The sequence below is a fragment of the Salvia splendens genome, chromosome 17 (assembly GCF_004379255.2).
Source record: "Salvia splendens isolate huo1 chromosome 17, SspV2, whole genome shotgun sequence".
NCBI classification, from domain to species: domain Eukaryota; kingdom Viridiplantae; phylum Streptophyta; class Magnoliopsida; order Lamiales; family Lamiaceae; genus Salvia; species Salvia splendens.
In genome coordinates, this window is record NC_056048.1 from 21364947 (window position 1) to 21381422 (window position 16476).

The 16476-nt window shown below is 41.5% G+C and overlaps 2 protein-coding genes across 2 annotated transcripts; one reads left to right on the top strand and one right to left on the bottom strand.

Annotated features, from left to right (window-relative positions):
- The first annotated feature begins 6544 nt into the window (after positions 1 to 6544).
- Positions 6545 to 7012, top strand: LOC121774461 (cytochrome P450 98A2-like). The gene has a single exon (XM_042171333.1). The coding sequence runs from the start codon at positions 6545 to 6547 to the stop codon at positions 7010 to 7012; it is 468 nt and encodes a 155-aa protein (XP_042027267.1).
- A 1016-nt stretch (positions 7013 to 8028) lies between these two features.
- On the bottom strand, positions 8029 to 14565 carry LOC121774954 (dr1-associated corepressor-like). Its single transcript, XM_042171875.1, has 6 exons — positions 14167 to 14565; positions 12980 to 13052; positions 12794 to 12887; positions 9705 to 9812; positions 9569 to 9626; positions 8029 to 8731 (listed from the first exon to the last, which is right to left on the bottom strand). Exons 1-6 carry the CDS (start codon positions 14197 to 14199, stop codon positions 8258 to 8260), a joined length of 840 nt encoding a protein of 279 aa, XP_042027809.1. The 5' UTR covers positions 14200 to 14565; the 3' UTR covers positions 8029 to 8257.
- Positions 14566 to 16476: the final 1911 nt, after the last annotated feature.

Consider the following 16476-nt stretch of genomic DNA (forward strand, 5'->3'; position numbering starts at 1 on the left):
CGGAATACTCTGTCGTTGTACACACTAACCTCCCCTTCAAAGATCCCTCAACCCGAATACTATGGATTAGTATAGAGAAGCAGGGGTCGATCCCACGAAGATGGATACGTAAGAAAGCATTTAGAGACTCTTGACAAAGGCGGCTGTTGCCACACAAACAGGGTTGAGATATAACTATAGGCAGGAAATATAAACACTAGACCTAGAAAGCTGTAAACATGCCGAGACCAAACATCATCAAGACTTCGATATTTTAAATTCACTTCCTAGACCGTGTAAACGACTACCTAATTTAGCTAGACATGAAACAACTAACAGTGGGGACCATGACCCAGAAATAGCGAGTACGGCAGAAAAGCTGCAAATAACTGACTGAGAAAATAACTAACAACGGCATGCTTTTCTTCAACGGATTTAAACACGAAGATGGAGTAAACAGAGCACATACCCAGATTCGAACAGAATGTAAAAGTTTGATCGTCAGAAACTTACGACAAGCCAGAAATAACTCAGATCTACATATACTAGACGAAGCGAAATGAAAACTCAAAGACTAGGCATCAAAATAAACCAACTCTGCTCAGATCTCACGTCGAACGCTTAATCCACTTCGGATCCAAGCAATCCAAAACCAACAACAACTAGATTCCACTCCATAACTTCCGATCTAACAGATCTACTCCGATCAACTCCGAATTTAAACGTTTCCACAATCAAGCTACAAAACCAAATTCAAACCTCCGACTCATTCACCAACAAACTCCGATCATTCCGATCCAGCCATTACTCTGCTCAGTTTTCGTAAACAATTGCGAAACGCATCCAAAACAAGTAAGCTAGCTCAAACTCCAGAAAATCACAACGGCAAAAACAGAAATCAACATTATCGACATAACAGAAAATTAAACTTGCATAAAACACGGGAATAGTTTATAAAACAGAATGTCGAGCTTCGAACAGCGAAGCTCGGTGGAAACTACTAAATACGAGAAATTAAACGGGAACTTGTTTCTTCACCCTCAACAGGACGGTGTTACACCACAGCTTGAAAATACGAGAAAGCAGAAAGTGAACCCAAGTGAGAAACCCCATGAATTTCCCTCGAAGAACCCAAGTGTATAGAAAAGTGAACTAGCTGCAGACTGTTAGTGTGGTCTCCACCTCAGAAGATCCCTCCAGAATGCATGCATCCTTCCTTTTATAGACACAGACATAATCTTCTAGAACCTTCGTAGAAATCTCCATTCTACCCTTCAGTTCTGAGATTTACTCCGTCTTGCAATTTCTTTCACAATGTTCACTTATTCGCCAGTTTCCTCGGGCGTGTGATTGTCTCCTTCTTTTCCTGGACCTAGCGAATTTCTTCTATACACCTGGCTTAAGACATGTGTTAGACCCAGCAAATTCACGAATTTATCCCCTAGACCTATGCATGAAATTAGCCTTATCATTATCGGATATCCAATTTGCATCACAGTACCCTTCAAGTATCGGAGGGTATCTCGAAAAGTGTAGCCCATGATTTTGAGTATACTTGAGATATCTCAAAACTCTTACAAGAGCTTTCCAATGCTCTTTGCTTGGATTGCTCGTATAACGGCTCAACTTATTTACGGCGCAAGCAATATCAGGTCGAGTGCAATTAGTAAGATACATAATGCATCCAATGACCCGTGCATAATCTTCTTGTGCAACAAGCTCATCTCTGTTCTTGCTCAAGTGAACATTGAGCTCTATAGGTGTCTTAGCCAGGACGCCATCATAGGCGTTGAACCTCTTTAATACTTTCTCAGGTCGAGTGCAATTAGTAAGATACATAATGCATCCAATGACCCGTGCATAATCTTCTTGTGCAACAAGCTCATCTCTGTTATTGCTCAAGTGAACATTGAGCTCTATAGGTGTCTTAGCCAGGACGCCATCATAGGCGTTGAACCTCTTTAATACTTTCTCAACATAATGAGATTGTATTAATGTGATTCCGTCGGATGTACTTAGAATTTTCATTCCAAGAATTACATCGGCTAGACCCATATCCTTCATGTCAGAGTTTCTCTTTAACATGGCTTTCGTGTCGTTAATCACTTGGGTGTTACTACCCATGATTAACATATCATCAACATAGAGACACACTATAACATATCCATTATCAGTGTTCTTAATGTAGACACATTTGTCACATTCGTTGATTTTAAATCCATTTGATAACATCACGTTATCAAATTTCAAGTGCCACTGCAACGGCGCTTGTTTCAATCCATAGAGGGATTTAACCAGCTTGCATACCTTTTCTCTTGTCCAGGTACTACAAAACCTTCAGGTTGTTCCATATAGATTTCATCTTCGAGGTCACCATTTAGAAATGCAGTCTTAACATCCATTTGATGAATCTCAAGATTGTGCACAGCAGCAATCGCTAGAAACACTCGAATTGATGTAATCCTCGTTACAGGTGAGTAGGTATCGAAGAAATCGTACCCTTCCTTTTGTTTAAAGCCTTTGACTACCACTCGAGCTTTATACTTATCCACTGTTCCATCGGCCTTAAACTTTCTTTTAAGGACCCATTTGCATCCTAAAGGTTTAGCACCTTCAGGTAGATCAACCAACACCCACGTGTGGTTTAGCAAAATTGAATCAATTTCGCTTTGAACAGCTTCTTTCCAATGCAACCCGTCTGGGCCTGCAAAGGCTACTTTTATCGATGTTGGTTCTTCATCCAACATAAATGCAATATAGTCAGGACCAAATGTCTTTGGTGTTCTGATCCTGCTACCACGTCTTAGTACCGCATCGTTTGGATCATGCCTTGTTCGCTTGCGCGATTCAGGCTCTTCATCCACTGATTTAGAACTAGTGGCTTCATCCTCAATTCTCGTATCAGAATTGGGTGCAATATTTTCCTTGTCTTTGCGAGGAAATATATTTTCAAGAAATACAACATTTCTTGACTCGATTGTTGTTCCCACGGTCACAGTCGGTATTTCAGACTTGTGGACAACGAATCGATATGCACTACTATTAAGTGCATACCCAATAAAGATACAATCAACCGTTTTAGGACCGATTGTAACTTTTTTGGGCGGAGGAACCATTACCTTAGCCAAAAACCCCCACACTTTGAGGTATTTGTAGGATGACTTCCTTCCCTTCCACAGCTCATAAGGAGTAACATCCTTACCTTTACGTGGAATTTTGTTTAGGATGTAGTTGACTGTCAAAACAGCTTCCCCCCACATGTTCTGGGGCATCCCCGAACTGATCAGTAACGCATTCATCATCTCTTTGAGAGTTCGATTCTTGCGTTCTGCAACACCATTAGATTGTGGTGAATATGGTGCAGTCGTTTGGTGAATTATACCACTTGCGTTGCATAATTCCTCAAACGGGGCTACGTATTCACCCCCTCTATCACTTCGAATCATTTTGATTTTACATCCAAGTTGATTCTCGACTTCGTTCTTATAATTTTTGAACGCTTCTATTGCTTCGTCTTTACTTCTTAAAAGATAGACATAACAATATCTTGTGCAATCATCTATGAATGTGATAAAGTATTTTTTACCATCTCTTGTTTGCACCAATTTTAAGTCACATACGTCCGTGTGAATTAATTCAAGGGGTTTTGTGTTCCGTTCAACCGAATGAAACGGCAACTTAGTCATTTTCGCCTCAAGACAAGTTTCACATTTGTTTTGAGTTTCTACTTCATTTGTCTTTAGTAAATCTAAACTTACTAATCTTTTAATGGCATTTTGATTTACATGTCCCAATCTATTGTGCCACAAGTTAGAACACTCAGTCAAATAAGAAGAAGTAGATGCATTCTTATTATTAGCCAATGGCTTAGGGACATGGCGTACAGCTACACTAAGCTTGAAAAGTCCGTCGGTTACAAAACCTTTTCCGAGTGACTTTCCAAACTTGTACAAAGAAAACCTATCAGATTCAAATACAAGTTTAAACCTTTTATTCACTAGTATTGATCCTGACACTAGGTTCTTGCAGTTGTCTGGGACTTGCAGCACATCCTTCAAAGTGATGGTGACGCCGGACGTCATCATGAGGATCACGTCTCCAATGCCGAGGACTTGAGACGAGGCTTGATTCCCCATATTGATCTTCCTCCCTTCAACAGCGGTGTAGGAAACGAACTTGCTTTTATCGGCACAGACGTGGGCAGTAGCTCCAGTGTCGATATACCAGCCACCTTTGTTATCAACAAGGTTGACTTCTTCCGTGACCACAGCAACAAGGTCACTTTCATTCCAGTCCTTGAACTCCTTTTCAACAACGTGGGCAGCCGACTTCTTCTTCGGCTTGCGGCAGTCCTTGGAAAAGTGGTCAGGTTTGCCACAGTTGTAGAAGTTGCCTTCAACCTTCCTCGCATGCTGCTTCTTCTTGCCCTTGTCCTTTGCAGTTGGACGAGAGCGTTTGTTGGAGGGACCACCCGCTCCAACAGATTGGCCTTAGCAACAGGTGGGCCATGGCCCTTAGCCAAACCATCGCGTTTGCGCACGTCTGACTCGATGCGCAACTTCACGATCAAGTCTTCAAGATTCATCTCCTTTCGCTTGTGCTTAAGGTAGCTCTTGAAGTCCTTCCAGCCGGGTGGAAGTTTTTCAATGACCGTGTCTGCCGTGAAGGCTTCAGGCAGGGCCATTCCCTCGGTGGCGAGGTCGTGGATGATCAGCTGGAACTCTTGCACTTGGTCCATGATCGGTCGGGAGTCGACCATTTTGTAGTCCAAGTACTTGGCTATTACAAATTTCTTAGTACCCGCATCATCACTACGGTACTTCTTATCTAGCATTTCTCACACTTGTTTTGATGTGGGAATAGTGCAATACACGTTATAGAGACTATCATCTAAAGCACTTAAAATAAAGTTTTTACAAATATAGTCTCCTTTGCGCCAAGCGTCATACTCGACGTACATCTCAACGCGTGCCTCGTTCTCACTTGGCGGGGTTGGCTCGTTCTCCTTGAGGAAGTTCAAGACGCCCAACGTTGTTAGGTAGAACAATATATTCTGTTGCCATCTCTTGAAGTCCGTTCGAGTGAACTTCGACGGCTTCTCAGCGGGTGGCATCATCCTTGGTGCCATTGGCGCCGAGGTTGTCCCATGAAAGAGACCAAGTCCGTTGCCCCCGTAGGAGCTAACAATTGGTTGGGACACAGTACCCCCCATAGTTGCGTGGAGCATGGAGGCCCCCGCATTTGTGCCGACCCCGAAGGATCCAGCACACGTGCCGACCCCGATGGATCCAGTACTCGTGCCGACCCCGATGGATCCAGCACCCGTGCCGACCCCGATGGATCCAGCACCTGTGCCGACCCCAAAGGATCCAGCACCCGTGCCGACCCCGAAGGATCCGACACCCGTGCCGACCCCGAAGGAGCTAGCACCCGTGCTGCCCCTGAAGGAGCTAGAACCCGTGCTGCCCCCGAAGGAGCTAGCACCCGTGTCGTGCCCGAAGGCCACGACACTCGACCCACTGAAGGATCCAATGGAACCACTGAAAGTGGAACCGACCGATCCACTCGAGGTGAATCCGGTAACCGTCCCGAATGGGTTGTTGATGAAGAAGTTGAGAAGCCAGGGGTCGGAATCATCGTTATGTCCGACGACGTGTTGACGGGAGCGACGGGGAACACGGTGGAAGGAACGGTGGCAGCGGCGGTAGACGGGTCAGTCGACATCTCCAAGCAAAGGTGTTGATTTCAGTTCAGTTGGTGTGTGTAAAGTCGTTTAGTGGCAAGAATATCTCGTCTTGCGATTGTTGACAAAAACGTGAGATACAAGTCTTGCCGGACGAAAATTACAAGGAAAAGAAAACAATGAAAATTACACGTTAAACAACTGAACAATTACACGGAAAAATGTTGTGGAAAGCGGTAAGCCGAGTCGAGGAGTCCTCTTTCCGCAAGACGAGATGCGCCCCGGTAGTGCTCTCGGTTTGGCGTGTCGTCCCCAAAGATAAAACGGCTTCGTCTCTGGAGTAGCAGCACCGCTAGCAACAGAGCTCTGGTGAAGGGGAATGAGGCGGGGGCAGAGCTTCAACGGGAAGTTATGCAGAGAGGGAGTATGCAAAAAATGCTTGTGTTATACATCTAGAATGCAGAGGATGCATGCCTATTTATAGGCCAAGTCCACCTGCAGGGCATTGATGGAGTCAACAGCCATTATGTGTGCCATGATGGCTTGACTGTAACCGCCGGGGGTTATTGACTGGTGCACTAGCCAGTGGGAGCTGAAGAGACACGACGCACCTGGACACGCTACACGACGGGATACACCATGGACCCGTCGGGGTCCATCGGGGACCTTTTGACTCCCGTTGTGAGTCGGGGTCCAGCGGGGACCATGACGTGAACCAGGACCCGTGGGGGATAGCGTGGAGTTTGGGGTGGTCTGGTCTAAAAAGAACAAGCGGGGCTCAAACCACGCTCCAACGACCAGCTCAGCTCCAAAGACCACCCAAGGCACGGGACACGGGTCACGGTACACGGTGCGCGGGCGGGCATTGGGAACGAACGTGTGATGACAGAATTGGACTGTGCAAACCTGCCCTACCTACGGTGTGTGGCCAAGGAGTCACTCAGATTGCACCCTCCAACCCCACTCATGCTTCCTCACCGTGCCAGTACGAATGTGAAGATTGGAGGGTACGACATCCCCAAGGGCTCAACTGTGCACGTCAACGTGTGGGCAGTTGCTCGTGACCCCGAGGTGTGGAAGAACCCCTTGGAGTTTCGGCCGAGGTTACTTGAGGACGATGTTGAGATAAAAGGACATGATTTTAGGCTTCTGCCATTTGGTGCTGGGAGGAGAATATGCCCGGGCGCACAATCCATGCTAGGTCGCCTTCTGCACCACTTCAAACGGGGTGAGCCTAGAAGCCATCAACATTGCAGAGAGACCTGGCGTGGTCACCTTCATGGGCACTCCGTTGGAGGCAGTGGCTACTCCGAGATTACCGGGGAACTTGTACCAACGTGTCGCGGTTGACATTTGATTTTTTGGTATGGCGTTTGACTGCCAGCATGAGGTTAGGAGAGAGAGGACCAGCAATTTTCATATGTTTCGATTGATTTTTCAGCTCAAAAGCAGTGAATAATGGCAAACCATGCAGTTTGGTGTAACCAAAGTATAGATATGTAGATTCGTGCTTTTCTTTTTATCCTTCTGTTTTTTTAAAGGCATCTGATCAAATTAGCATCACATTTATCTTCATTTTGGTGAATCATAGTAGTAGTATAATTTTTGCAGCTATGTCTACAATTATGAGCAACTTCTTATTGCACATTTTACTTAATTCGGTCGTCCACTTTACTTAGAGTTACTGTTTTAATGTGTATTTTGAGATTAAACAAAAAAATAGAGGGACTTGCAGAAACAAGACAATTGTACAACAAACTACTCCATAAAGATATTTTTAAAATATGTAGACAAAAAAATATGATTTTCTTACATTTACTACACATATATCGATTTAGGATTCAAAGCAGCATAGTATATGCATTCGATAATTATTTAAATACTCAAATTACCATATACCCCATTTTACATAGCATGTGAGTGGCGTATTTTCGACAGTGGTGAGATTTTTCCTAAAAATGACTAATATAATGTCATAACAATTGAATAATTTTTTTGAGTATTCTAATTTATTTTTTACTTAATTGGAATAACTGAAATTATGAATTTAATTTCGGGTAATACCTTCAATATCCTAGATTCAAAATACAATTAGGGTGCGTTAACTATAAGTTACATGCGCTATTTACCATTTTATATCTCGTTTATTTCTCAAAATTATCTTCAAACTCCACCCAACCTCATTTTGCTGAATGTTCGTCTCCAACAATGCTTACTTCCAAAAATAAATATTTTATTTGTCCATTGCTTAAATATGGAAAACATAGATGCTAAAATTCAAAACCATTACACTGAATTTTAACGTAAAAAAGGTTATTTAAATATCACCAAAAAATAAAAGTATATCCACGCCAACTATTTTAGGATTTAGGATAAGCTAGTCCGAGGCGATTGTATTAATACAAAACTAAGTGTTTGATCTGTGACAGTAAACACATAATGATACATGTGGAGCAAACATAGAATAAAGCTAACAAATTAAACCCCCTTACCTTAGCATTGATGTTTTGTCTTATCAAGTTTAGCATTTACCTAAATCTGATCCTAGTGGATTAGAAACAAGCCCATCTTCTTCTTCTTCCAATTCAAACTACTCTAACCTTCTGCATCATAATCTTCCTCCTCTTCATCCCGTGTAGAACCGAGCTGCGCAAGATGAGCGGGATCTATAGCCATCCTATCCATTTCAGAAAGGCCAGGATACTCATCACTTTTCACAACAGGGGTAGGTTCTGTTGATGTAGAGGCTGCTGCTGAAGCTGGTTTCTCGGAGTTGTCTTCAGTGATAACTCCAGCATTCAGGTCAAAATTCCTCGAGTCTGAGCTGACACCGTCGTTAACTTTGTGCTCTTTTGGTGATTCCTTCAACTCTGAGCCATCTTCCATTGGCCTTCCTGGACTTGGGACTTGTTCTTGTTTGACGCTTTGTGGAGTGTTAGTAGGGCCACCGGGTTCAACCTCAAGTCGAGGGAGGTCTCTCTCTGCCGCTCCGGCTCTGCCCCGTCCCCTCCCTCTTCCTCTACCCCTTCCTCTCCCCCTGCCAGTGCTACTTGGCTGGCATGTTTCAGGCTGCAAGTAGAACATGCAATTTTAGGTGAATATAAAGTGGACTTCAATCTCGTAAAATAACACCTTGCAAATTCATTCCATCTTATCAACAAAGTGGGTTGCTGAGAGTGAAAGCAGACTATCGTCTATCGCCATGGGAATTAAACAGAACATTGGTTTAACATCACAAAGTAACACATTACAAGACCCATCAGTTTAACTTCACAGAACTAATCAACGATTCGATTGGGTGGTTAACGAATACTCATTATACCAATGTTTATAGAGACATACTGATGTGAGCAAAATTAGCAGACTCAAACAACCAAATTCAGGGAAAGTCACACCAAAGCATACCTTAGGTTCAAAGAAAAACAACCATGTCATTTTTATGTTATTGATTAGATCCTAGTCATCTTACATGTACAAAATAAGGGCAACACGAAACTGGTGATATAACAATAGAATTATCATTTTCAAGAAAAAAACAGATTGCACTACAAATGAACTCTTTTGAGGATTCACTGTACCTGCAATTTGGGTCCTTGTAGTCTGATTTATGTTAAATTTGCCCTTGGCACTACAAAGCATGTTAAGATTTGGTCCTTTTACTACATGAAAATTAGAAGATGAAGTAGGGACCCAGTCTCAACTCAAACAAAAGTACCAAAATACATGAACTTTAAATCTGAGAGTAGAAGACTCGATTCAAAAGGACTGGAAATACATGGATCAAATTCAAAAATAAAAATGAAATTAACGAAATAAATCGAATCCAATTAAAAATCAAGTCAAGTTAAACTAAATTAGAGAGCAAAAAGTATACTTTATTCCTAGTCAAAATAAAGCAAATCTTACCATGATGTTCCTTTTGGGCTCTTCATCACAGTCATGAGATTCACTGGCAACAATTCTCCTGGTAAAACAATTAACATATTGATTTCAGCCAGCAGTTTGGGGATTTCAAACGAAACAGTAACAAAATACCGCAGACCTTCTCTTTGACACATCAGCAGCAGAATCTGAGTGACCGTAATCAGGAACTTTACTGACTACTTCCTTGAGAAAGTCAAACACATTATAACTATGTACACAATGTTTCCTGCAGGCAGGGAGAGAAACTTAGAAGCTGTACCAAATAAATGATAATTGAAATTCGGTAACTAAAACATGTACTTATTGCTAGTATAGACAGAGTCAATAACAAACATTAATTTAACAACAGTCGAGCTCAGTCCAAATGAACTAAACTAAACCTAACTTGAAATAACAATATGTAGAGAGTTTACTTTTCTTTTCTCCAGCTTTTCTTCAAAAGTATAGTGTGAGCAATGAGAACATGTAAGGTTTGTGATATCAGGAGTATTTAAATCATGCGAAAGATTAATCTCATTCATTCTACAACTTGCATGTTGATACTGATTACTGAGAGCCAAAAACGATATCAGCAATTCAGCAGCAAATTTCAGCAAGCCGTTAAAGCATATATGCATAGATGCAGATGAGTAAAAGAGGCACAAAAAGTTGCTTGAATGGTGAAGCTATTATTATGAAATCCATACATATAATGAATTTCCTAAAAGGCATTTTTTGATAAACACTCACATCATCCCATGATTCATACAGAAACTTCCAACAATGACGAACTTATTTCCTTAAAGGATAGCGAAACCCTTGATATAAAATTGGTAAGCAATTAGCAAATTGTAAAGAAGAAACTTCTAAGCAAGGAAATCATCTTTCTTACAGACATAGAACAGTGAAATAATTGGCTTCTCCAGTAACGTCAATTTACTTTCTTGCGAGCATTGGAAAGAGATTAACATAAATGGATTCACCCATGACGTAGTTTTGATAAGGAGCGACAAAGAGTTTGTCTTCTCAACTGCGTGCAATCAGGTTCCCTGCCCCAATAGCTTTGCAGGTCAGGGAGAATTCTTCGAATGCACAAAAACCATGAATTTAAATTGAAATCGTCATCACCAACATAAGCATCTAGCATTGTTCTAAGTATAAACATTGATTTTCTTAATAAGAAACAGAAAAGAAAAAAAGAATAGTGAAAGGTTAATTTGTTCATTTTCTTTACAATTATGACTTAAATACTAATTTGGTTTAAAAATGAATTTTTAAACTATCTCAGTTACAACATAAACTAAGTAAGTTTTGCAATTAAAACACGAAAGCTATAATGAGAACGAACTAATCTAACACACCCGGTAAGACATAGGAGAGAGCATAGTGGCGGCCAGGTAAAACATTGTTATTTTACTTAATAATCTATTTTAATCCAAAAAGGGAGAGAGCAATTTCTCCTCCCTCAAATTTTGTCATCCGGGAAATAACAGTGGTAAAATGACCCAAGTGGCTACAATATTGTGAATTTAACAGCATGTTCATTATTAATCATAAAAAAAATATTGCTTGAACCATTTCATTCCCCTTGTTTTTCCATCAGCATCCTAGCGCCGCATTGCACACCAATTGACGCACTGAGATCTCCGTTTTCTGTCCAGCATAGCAGCTTCATCTCAACAACATTTCTTCTCCACTGCCTGAACCTCTAAGACGCCACAACTGAGCCCTAGTCTTCATTAAGGTCCGTGCCAGAGCTGTTGTAAGCATTTTTGTACATGACTGCATCTCGAACAACTGCTTGTCTGTTCTTCGACTTAATAGTCGACTCAGCTGCTGCTTTTCTTTATTTTCCCATCACAAAAGTCACGCCTTTGCTTCAGTTGTTGTCGTCTGAACAACACAACTGTGTCACCACTTCTCAGTTGCAGGGTGGAATTTTCAGGATTTGACTTTTTCATTCCCTTCCCATAACTCCTGCTAACGCTTGCTCATTGTTTCAAATTGCCACCTCTTGGTTTTACAATGTTATTGGTTTTTGTATCATTGTATGAAACATCTACTTTGGGTGTATTGATTAGGGGAAACTCAGTTAAGACAGAAGAATAGATTACTTGGGAGTCCTTTCTCCTTTCTTTTTTGAATCCACGGTCTTCTATACAACTGTCAACTGCGTGGAGAATATTTTTCTAGGTAGAAATTAATTTAGTTCCAACTGTACTAATCTTCCTAAAACATCTATTAAAAGTACATAAATTAATCATAGCAGGCTAGAAGCCATGTTTTGCATTTGCATCAACTCCAAAGTTCAGGTAGCTTGTGAACCTCCTCCAGGGTATGTTGGCCAACTTCTCTGATAGTAATTTGCAACATAGAAACACATTTCCCAACTCCCAAGTGCATAGATTAACGTGTACGAGCATTGCATCTTAATTCATATAAACACGTTTAAAGTAACTAAAAATTTCGGAGCCAATGGTGTACAACTAACTGCACATTGTCATTTAGACTTTGAACCAACATACCAAAAGAAAATAATCCGAAAAAAATCAGGAATTTTGTGAATTGTTGCGCCCTACACAAACTGATTCTCACAAGAAAATCCATAAATACTGGTAGAAGAGAATTCCACGACATTCTTTTGTTAGCCTCTAACATTTTTCTAACTAAGTTATTCCACCAAAACATGACAAAAATATGACAGGTGTTGATCTTAATAATTGGGAAATAATGTAGTATGTCCGACTAACAAGCATGTTTTTATCCTATGTGAAAACAATGGGTTGCATTGCAGCAATGCTGTTAAGCAGACACAATAACTAATGGGAAAAGGCACTGACTTTAATTTTCTTCAAAAGCACCTATGGGAGACAAGATAAAAATATGAGCGTTTTTTTTTTACCAAAGAAACTAACTGAAGAAATCGGCCAAATATAGGCCGAGGAACCACACCCAACAAGAAATAGAATAAATTAAGCAAAGGGGAGTAGGAACAAACTGAACCAAAATGAGGAATCCGAAACTGTAACCCGGTGGTAGCCGTGATCAACTCCTAAAGAGGATTTTATTCTAAAAACACTAAAATGCATTCAAATCAGGCCTATAATGCATTTGCTACTTGATATCATAGGAACCCCATAAGTCAAGGTCATATCAGGGTCTAGCATCAATGGATGAAACGACACAGTAACTAAAAGAAAATGGGTAGAAAGGGAATTTGGTACTCACAGATGCAATGAATTAACAGTCTTAGCTCCTCTTTGCACAGTAATGTCATATGTACGGTCACAAAGATCTTGGAGAAACAACTCCAAAGCTTTAGCTGCAATTTCGCGTCAGAAGAGCAAATAATTTTAGAGTCTGTAAACAAAATGGGAATTGACATGCAAAGAGCCAAATCAAATTAATACATACAGACTAATACAGGAACCGCCATCGCAATCTTCCCGACATCCTCATCAGCTTGCATGATCTTTTTAATTCGAGCCTGAGAGAAACATGTTCAAGTCAGAATTTAAGAAGAAAATCATCGTGATTCCTTTGTCATCAGGAGGACACAAGTAGATACTGATATAGTGCTCTCTGAAATGCGGAATGTTAGACAAACATCAGGACCTTCTTAGACTCACGCTTATCTATGCACAGAAAAGATACACATCTTTACACTTCTCACACAATAACAGCAGTTCCAGACCCACCTAACAACTTTTCCCCAAATAATAAATTCCTATACCACCAATCCTGCTGCATACATGGTAAAGTTGGAAAGCATGGTCAATCATCAGGCGATTAAGAATCATTAATCTCATTCCTTAGTCATTCTTCTCCCATTTCTAATTTCCTTCCATCTGAAAAACACTGAGAAGTGCCAAGATTTGGTGTACCATGCAATCTAATTTCAAATTTTCTTTTTTCAAATTATGAGTGTGTTTCCCATGACCCATCTTAGTGACACAACCAGCTCATCTCATTATGTAATTCCCAAAAACAGGTTGGATCACCTCGCTTGATCTGATTTTGAATATTTATCCAACTCCAATAGGGGCTTAAAATTCTTTCAAAATGAAAAACAAATGCTGAGTAAATCGAGAATTGAAAAACATGGCTGGCTTGTATTCGCTTACAAATGTCAACTTACCTCCTTTCACTATAGAAAATCCTAAAATATTATTCGCCCTGCTATTTTCATCAGAAAGTACAGCACGGTCATTTGAGTACTTTTGTTAAACTCAGAAATGAAAATTCACCAAAATTGACTTTCTTACCAGATAATTTGACATCATTTATATACTAAAAGACCTACTGTCATTTGCACGCCTACCTTGGGATGTACTAAAAACTAATAAAACCTAGTCTTGACTCTTGATGAATGAATATAAATTGGAAATGGGACAGTTATTGTAGATTATGTGAACTCCAATTAACGCCTAACCCGGATTTCTACTAGTGAAATGCAAAGAAAAAGAAAAAGTTCAAATTTTTATTCAGGTAGGTGAATACTCTCATTCAGAAACCCAAAACGACAACAAAAAGCGAGGAACAGGAATAAGAAATCGCACAAAATTGCCGGCGAAAACGTCGAAGAAGAAAGAGAAACTTACAGCGGGAAAACGGGTATCGAGCTTCTTCTTCATGGCAGTCAGATTTCGGGAGCCATAGCAAAAATTCAACTGAAAATAGAGATGGACTGACAGGAAAGAAAACCCCAAGCCAATCAAATTTACCTAATTTACTTTACCTATTCAACCATGAGTGGTGACCCATTAATTTAAAGAGAATAAACAAGGGTTCACCGAAATTCCAAGAAGAAAAATGACGAGAAAAAAGAAGAAAAACGATTGATGAAATGATTGCGAGAGATGAATAGGAGTGAGAAACGGGCTTTTGGAATCAGATCCGAAACTCAGATACAGCAGCTGAATTAACGAATTCTTCCTCGACGAGCCCATACAATGATGGATTCGGAAGAAAAAAGTCAATTTTTTTATTAATAATTTTAGTATCTGCAGTAATATTTATTGAGTGTCAGCGTGAGGGAACTTTTTTATGCATCTCACGATTTGGGGGGTACAACTGATGCAGCACAATGTACCTTCGCCACATACCTGATTGATTTTTCATTTGAAGTTATATTAATATGCATAAGAGTATCCACAGCCACTCTAGCCATGCGGACGATGTCCGATACATCATACACGGATGATGGCGTCGGATAAAGCAATGCGTTTTTGCTTTTTTTTAATTTCTTTTATCTATATATACCTCACTTTTCATTCCATTTTTTCACACTTTTCTCTCCCATCTCTCATCAATTATCTTTTCCCCACACACCAATCTTTCCCTCACTAAAACAATGGGACCCGATGACGATTGGAGTACCTTGGAGGGAATTACTCGGGCCTTGTTCGATTGCGTTCATGAGGCTGCAGCGGAATGCTTGGCCGAAATGGAGCGGGAGCGTGAAGCGGCGGAGCAGATCCAGAGGCCGATTCGCCGTCGGACGTTTGTCCGCCGCGAGCAAGACCTAGCTCACCAATGTCTGTTCGCAGACTATTTTGCGGAGGAACTACGGTGGGGCCCGACGGTTTTTCACCGTCGGTTTAGGATGAGGTGAGATCTTTTTCTCAGCATTGTCCAAACGTTGGAGGCACGTGATCCTTACTTCCAGTATCGGGAAGATGGCATCAGCAGACCCGGACTTACGTCGTTGCAGAAGTGCACGGTTGCGCTCAGGCAGTTGGCCTACGCCACCACGACGGACATGTTCGACGAGTACCTTCACGTCGGGGAGACAACTGACCATGAGTGTCTGAAGAAATTTTGTAGGGGAGTCGTAGAGGCTTACAGCGACACATATTTGCGAAGGTCGATTACTAACGATTGTCAGGCCTTGATGAAGATGCACGAGACGGCGCACAGCTTTCTTGGAATGCTAGGGAGCATAGATTGTATGCACTGGGAGTGGAAGAATTGTCCGACGCGTGGAGAGGCCAATTTACTAGTGGATACAAGGGCAACCACCCGACGATGATCCTCGAAACCATCGCTGACCATCGGCTCTGTATCTGGCATGCTTACTTCGGTGTGGCGGGGTCGAACAACGACATCAACGTCCTAAACTCCTCATATCTCTTCATCGAGCAATGCAATGGCAATGGCCCGGCCATCGAGTTCACTGCAAAGGGACGCCAACATCATATGGGATACTACTTGGCCGATGGCATATACCCGAGGTGTCCTGTTTTTTTGAAGACGATCAGCTGCCCAATGGGTGGGAAGAGAGTTTTATTCACGCAAAAGCAGGAGGCTGCGCGGAAGGATGTGGAGCGGGCATTTGGTGTGCTCCAAGCGCGGTGGGCAATAGTGAAGGGTCCGGCGCGGTTCTGGTACAAGGACGTCATCGCTGATGTCATGTATGCGTGCATTATCTTGCATAACATGATAGTCGAACACGAAGGTGGAAGAGACCGATTGGGGCGATGATGAAGCTGGATCTAGCTCCAGCACGGCGACCCCGCCCCACGTTCAAGGATTACAATGAGGTTCTAGCTAGACAGGCCTCAATGTGCAACCAACAAGACCATGCTCGGCTCATGTCTGACATGGTTGAAGAAATTTGGAACCGTAACGACCGTTGAATTTGTAGTTTTTTTTTAATTTCGTATCGTACTATTTGAACTTTCAATGAAATGAAGTTTTTTATTCTAATTTTGTAGTGTTTATTTATTCAAATAAATAAAATGCTATAGGGCGGACTATAGGGCATCCCACTGCAGGTGAATGGGTAGGAGGATAAAAATGCTGATGTGGTGGAGGATAGGGCGCCCTATAGTGCAGGCTATAGGGCACCCCATTGTGGATGCTCTAAGACTCGCTATTTGCCTGTTAATTTCGTAGATTATTGTTTAACC

Coding starts and splice junctions, on each gene's coding strand:
- LOC121774954 (XM_042171875.1), bottom strand. CDS start 14,199: ATGAAGAAGAAGCTCGATACCCGTTTTCCCGCT. Junction 9,813..12,793: donor ACTGTTAATTCATTGCATCT/GTGAGTACCAAA, acceptor CCCTGCCTGCAG/GAAACATTGTGTACATAGTT. Junction 8,732..9,568: donor AGCCCAAAAGGAACATCATG/GTAAGATTTGCT, acceptor TTCTACTTGCAG/CCTGAAACATGCCAGCCAAG.
- LOC121774461 (XM_042171333.1), top strand. CDS start 6,545: ATGACAGAATTGGACTGTGCAAACCTGCCCTACCTACGGTGTGTGGCC.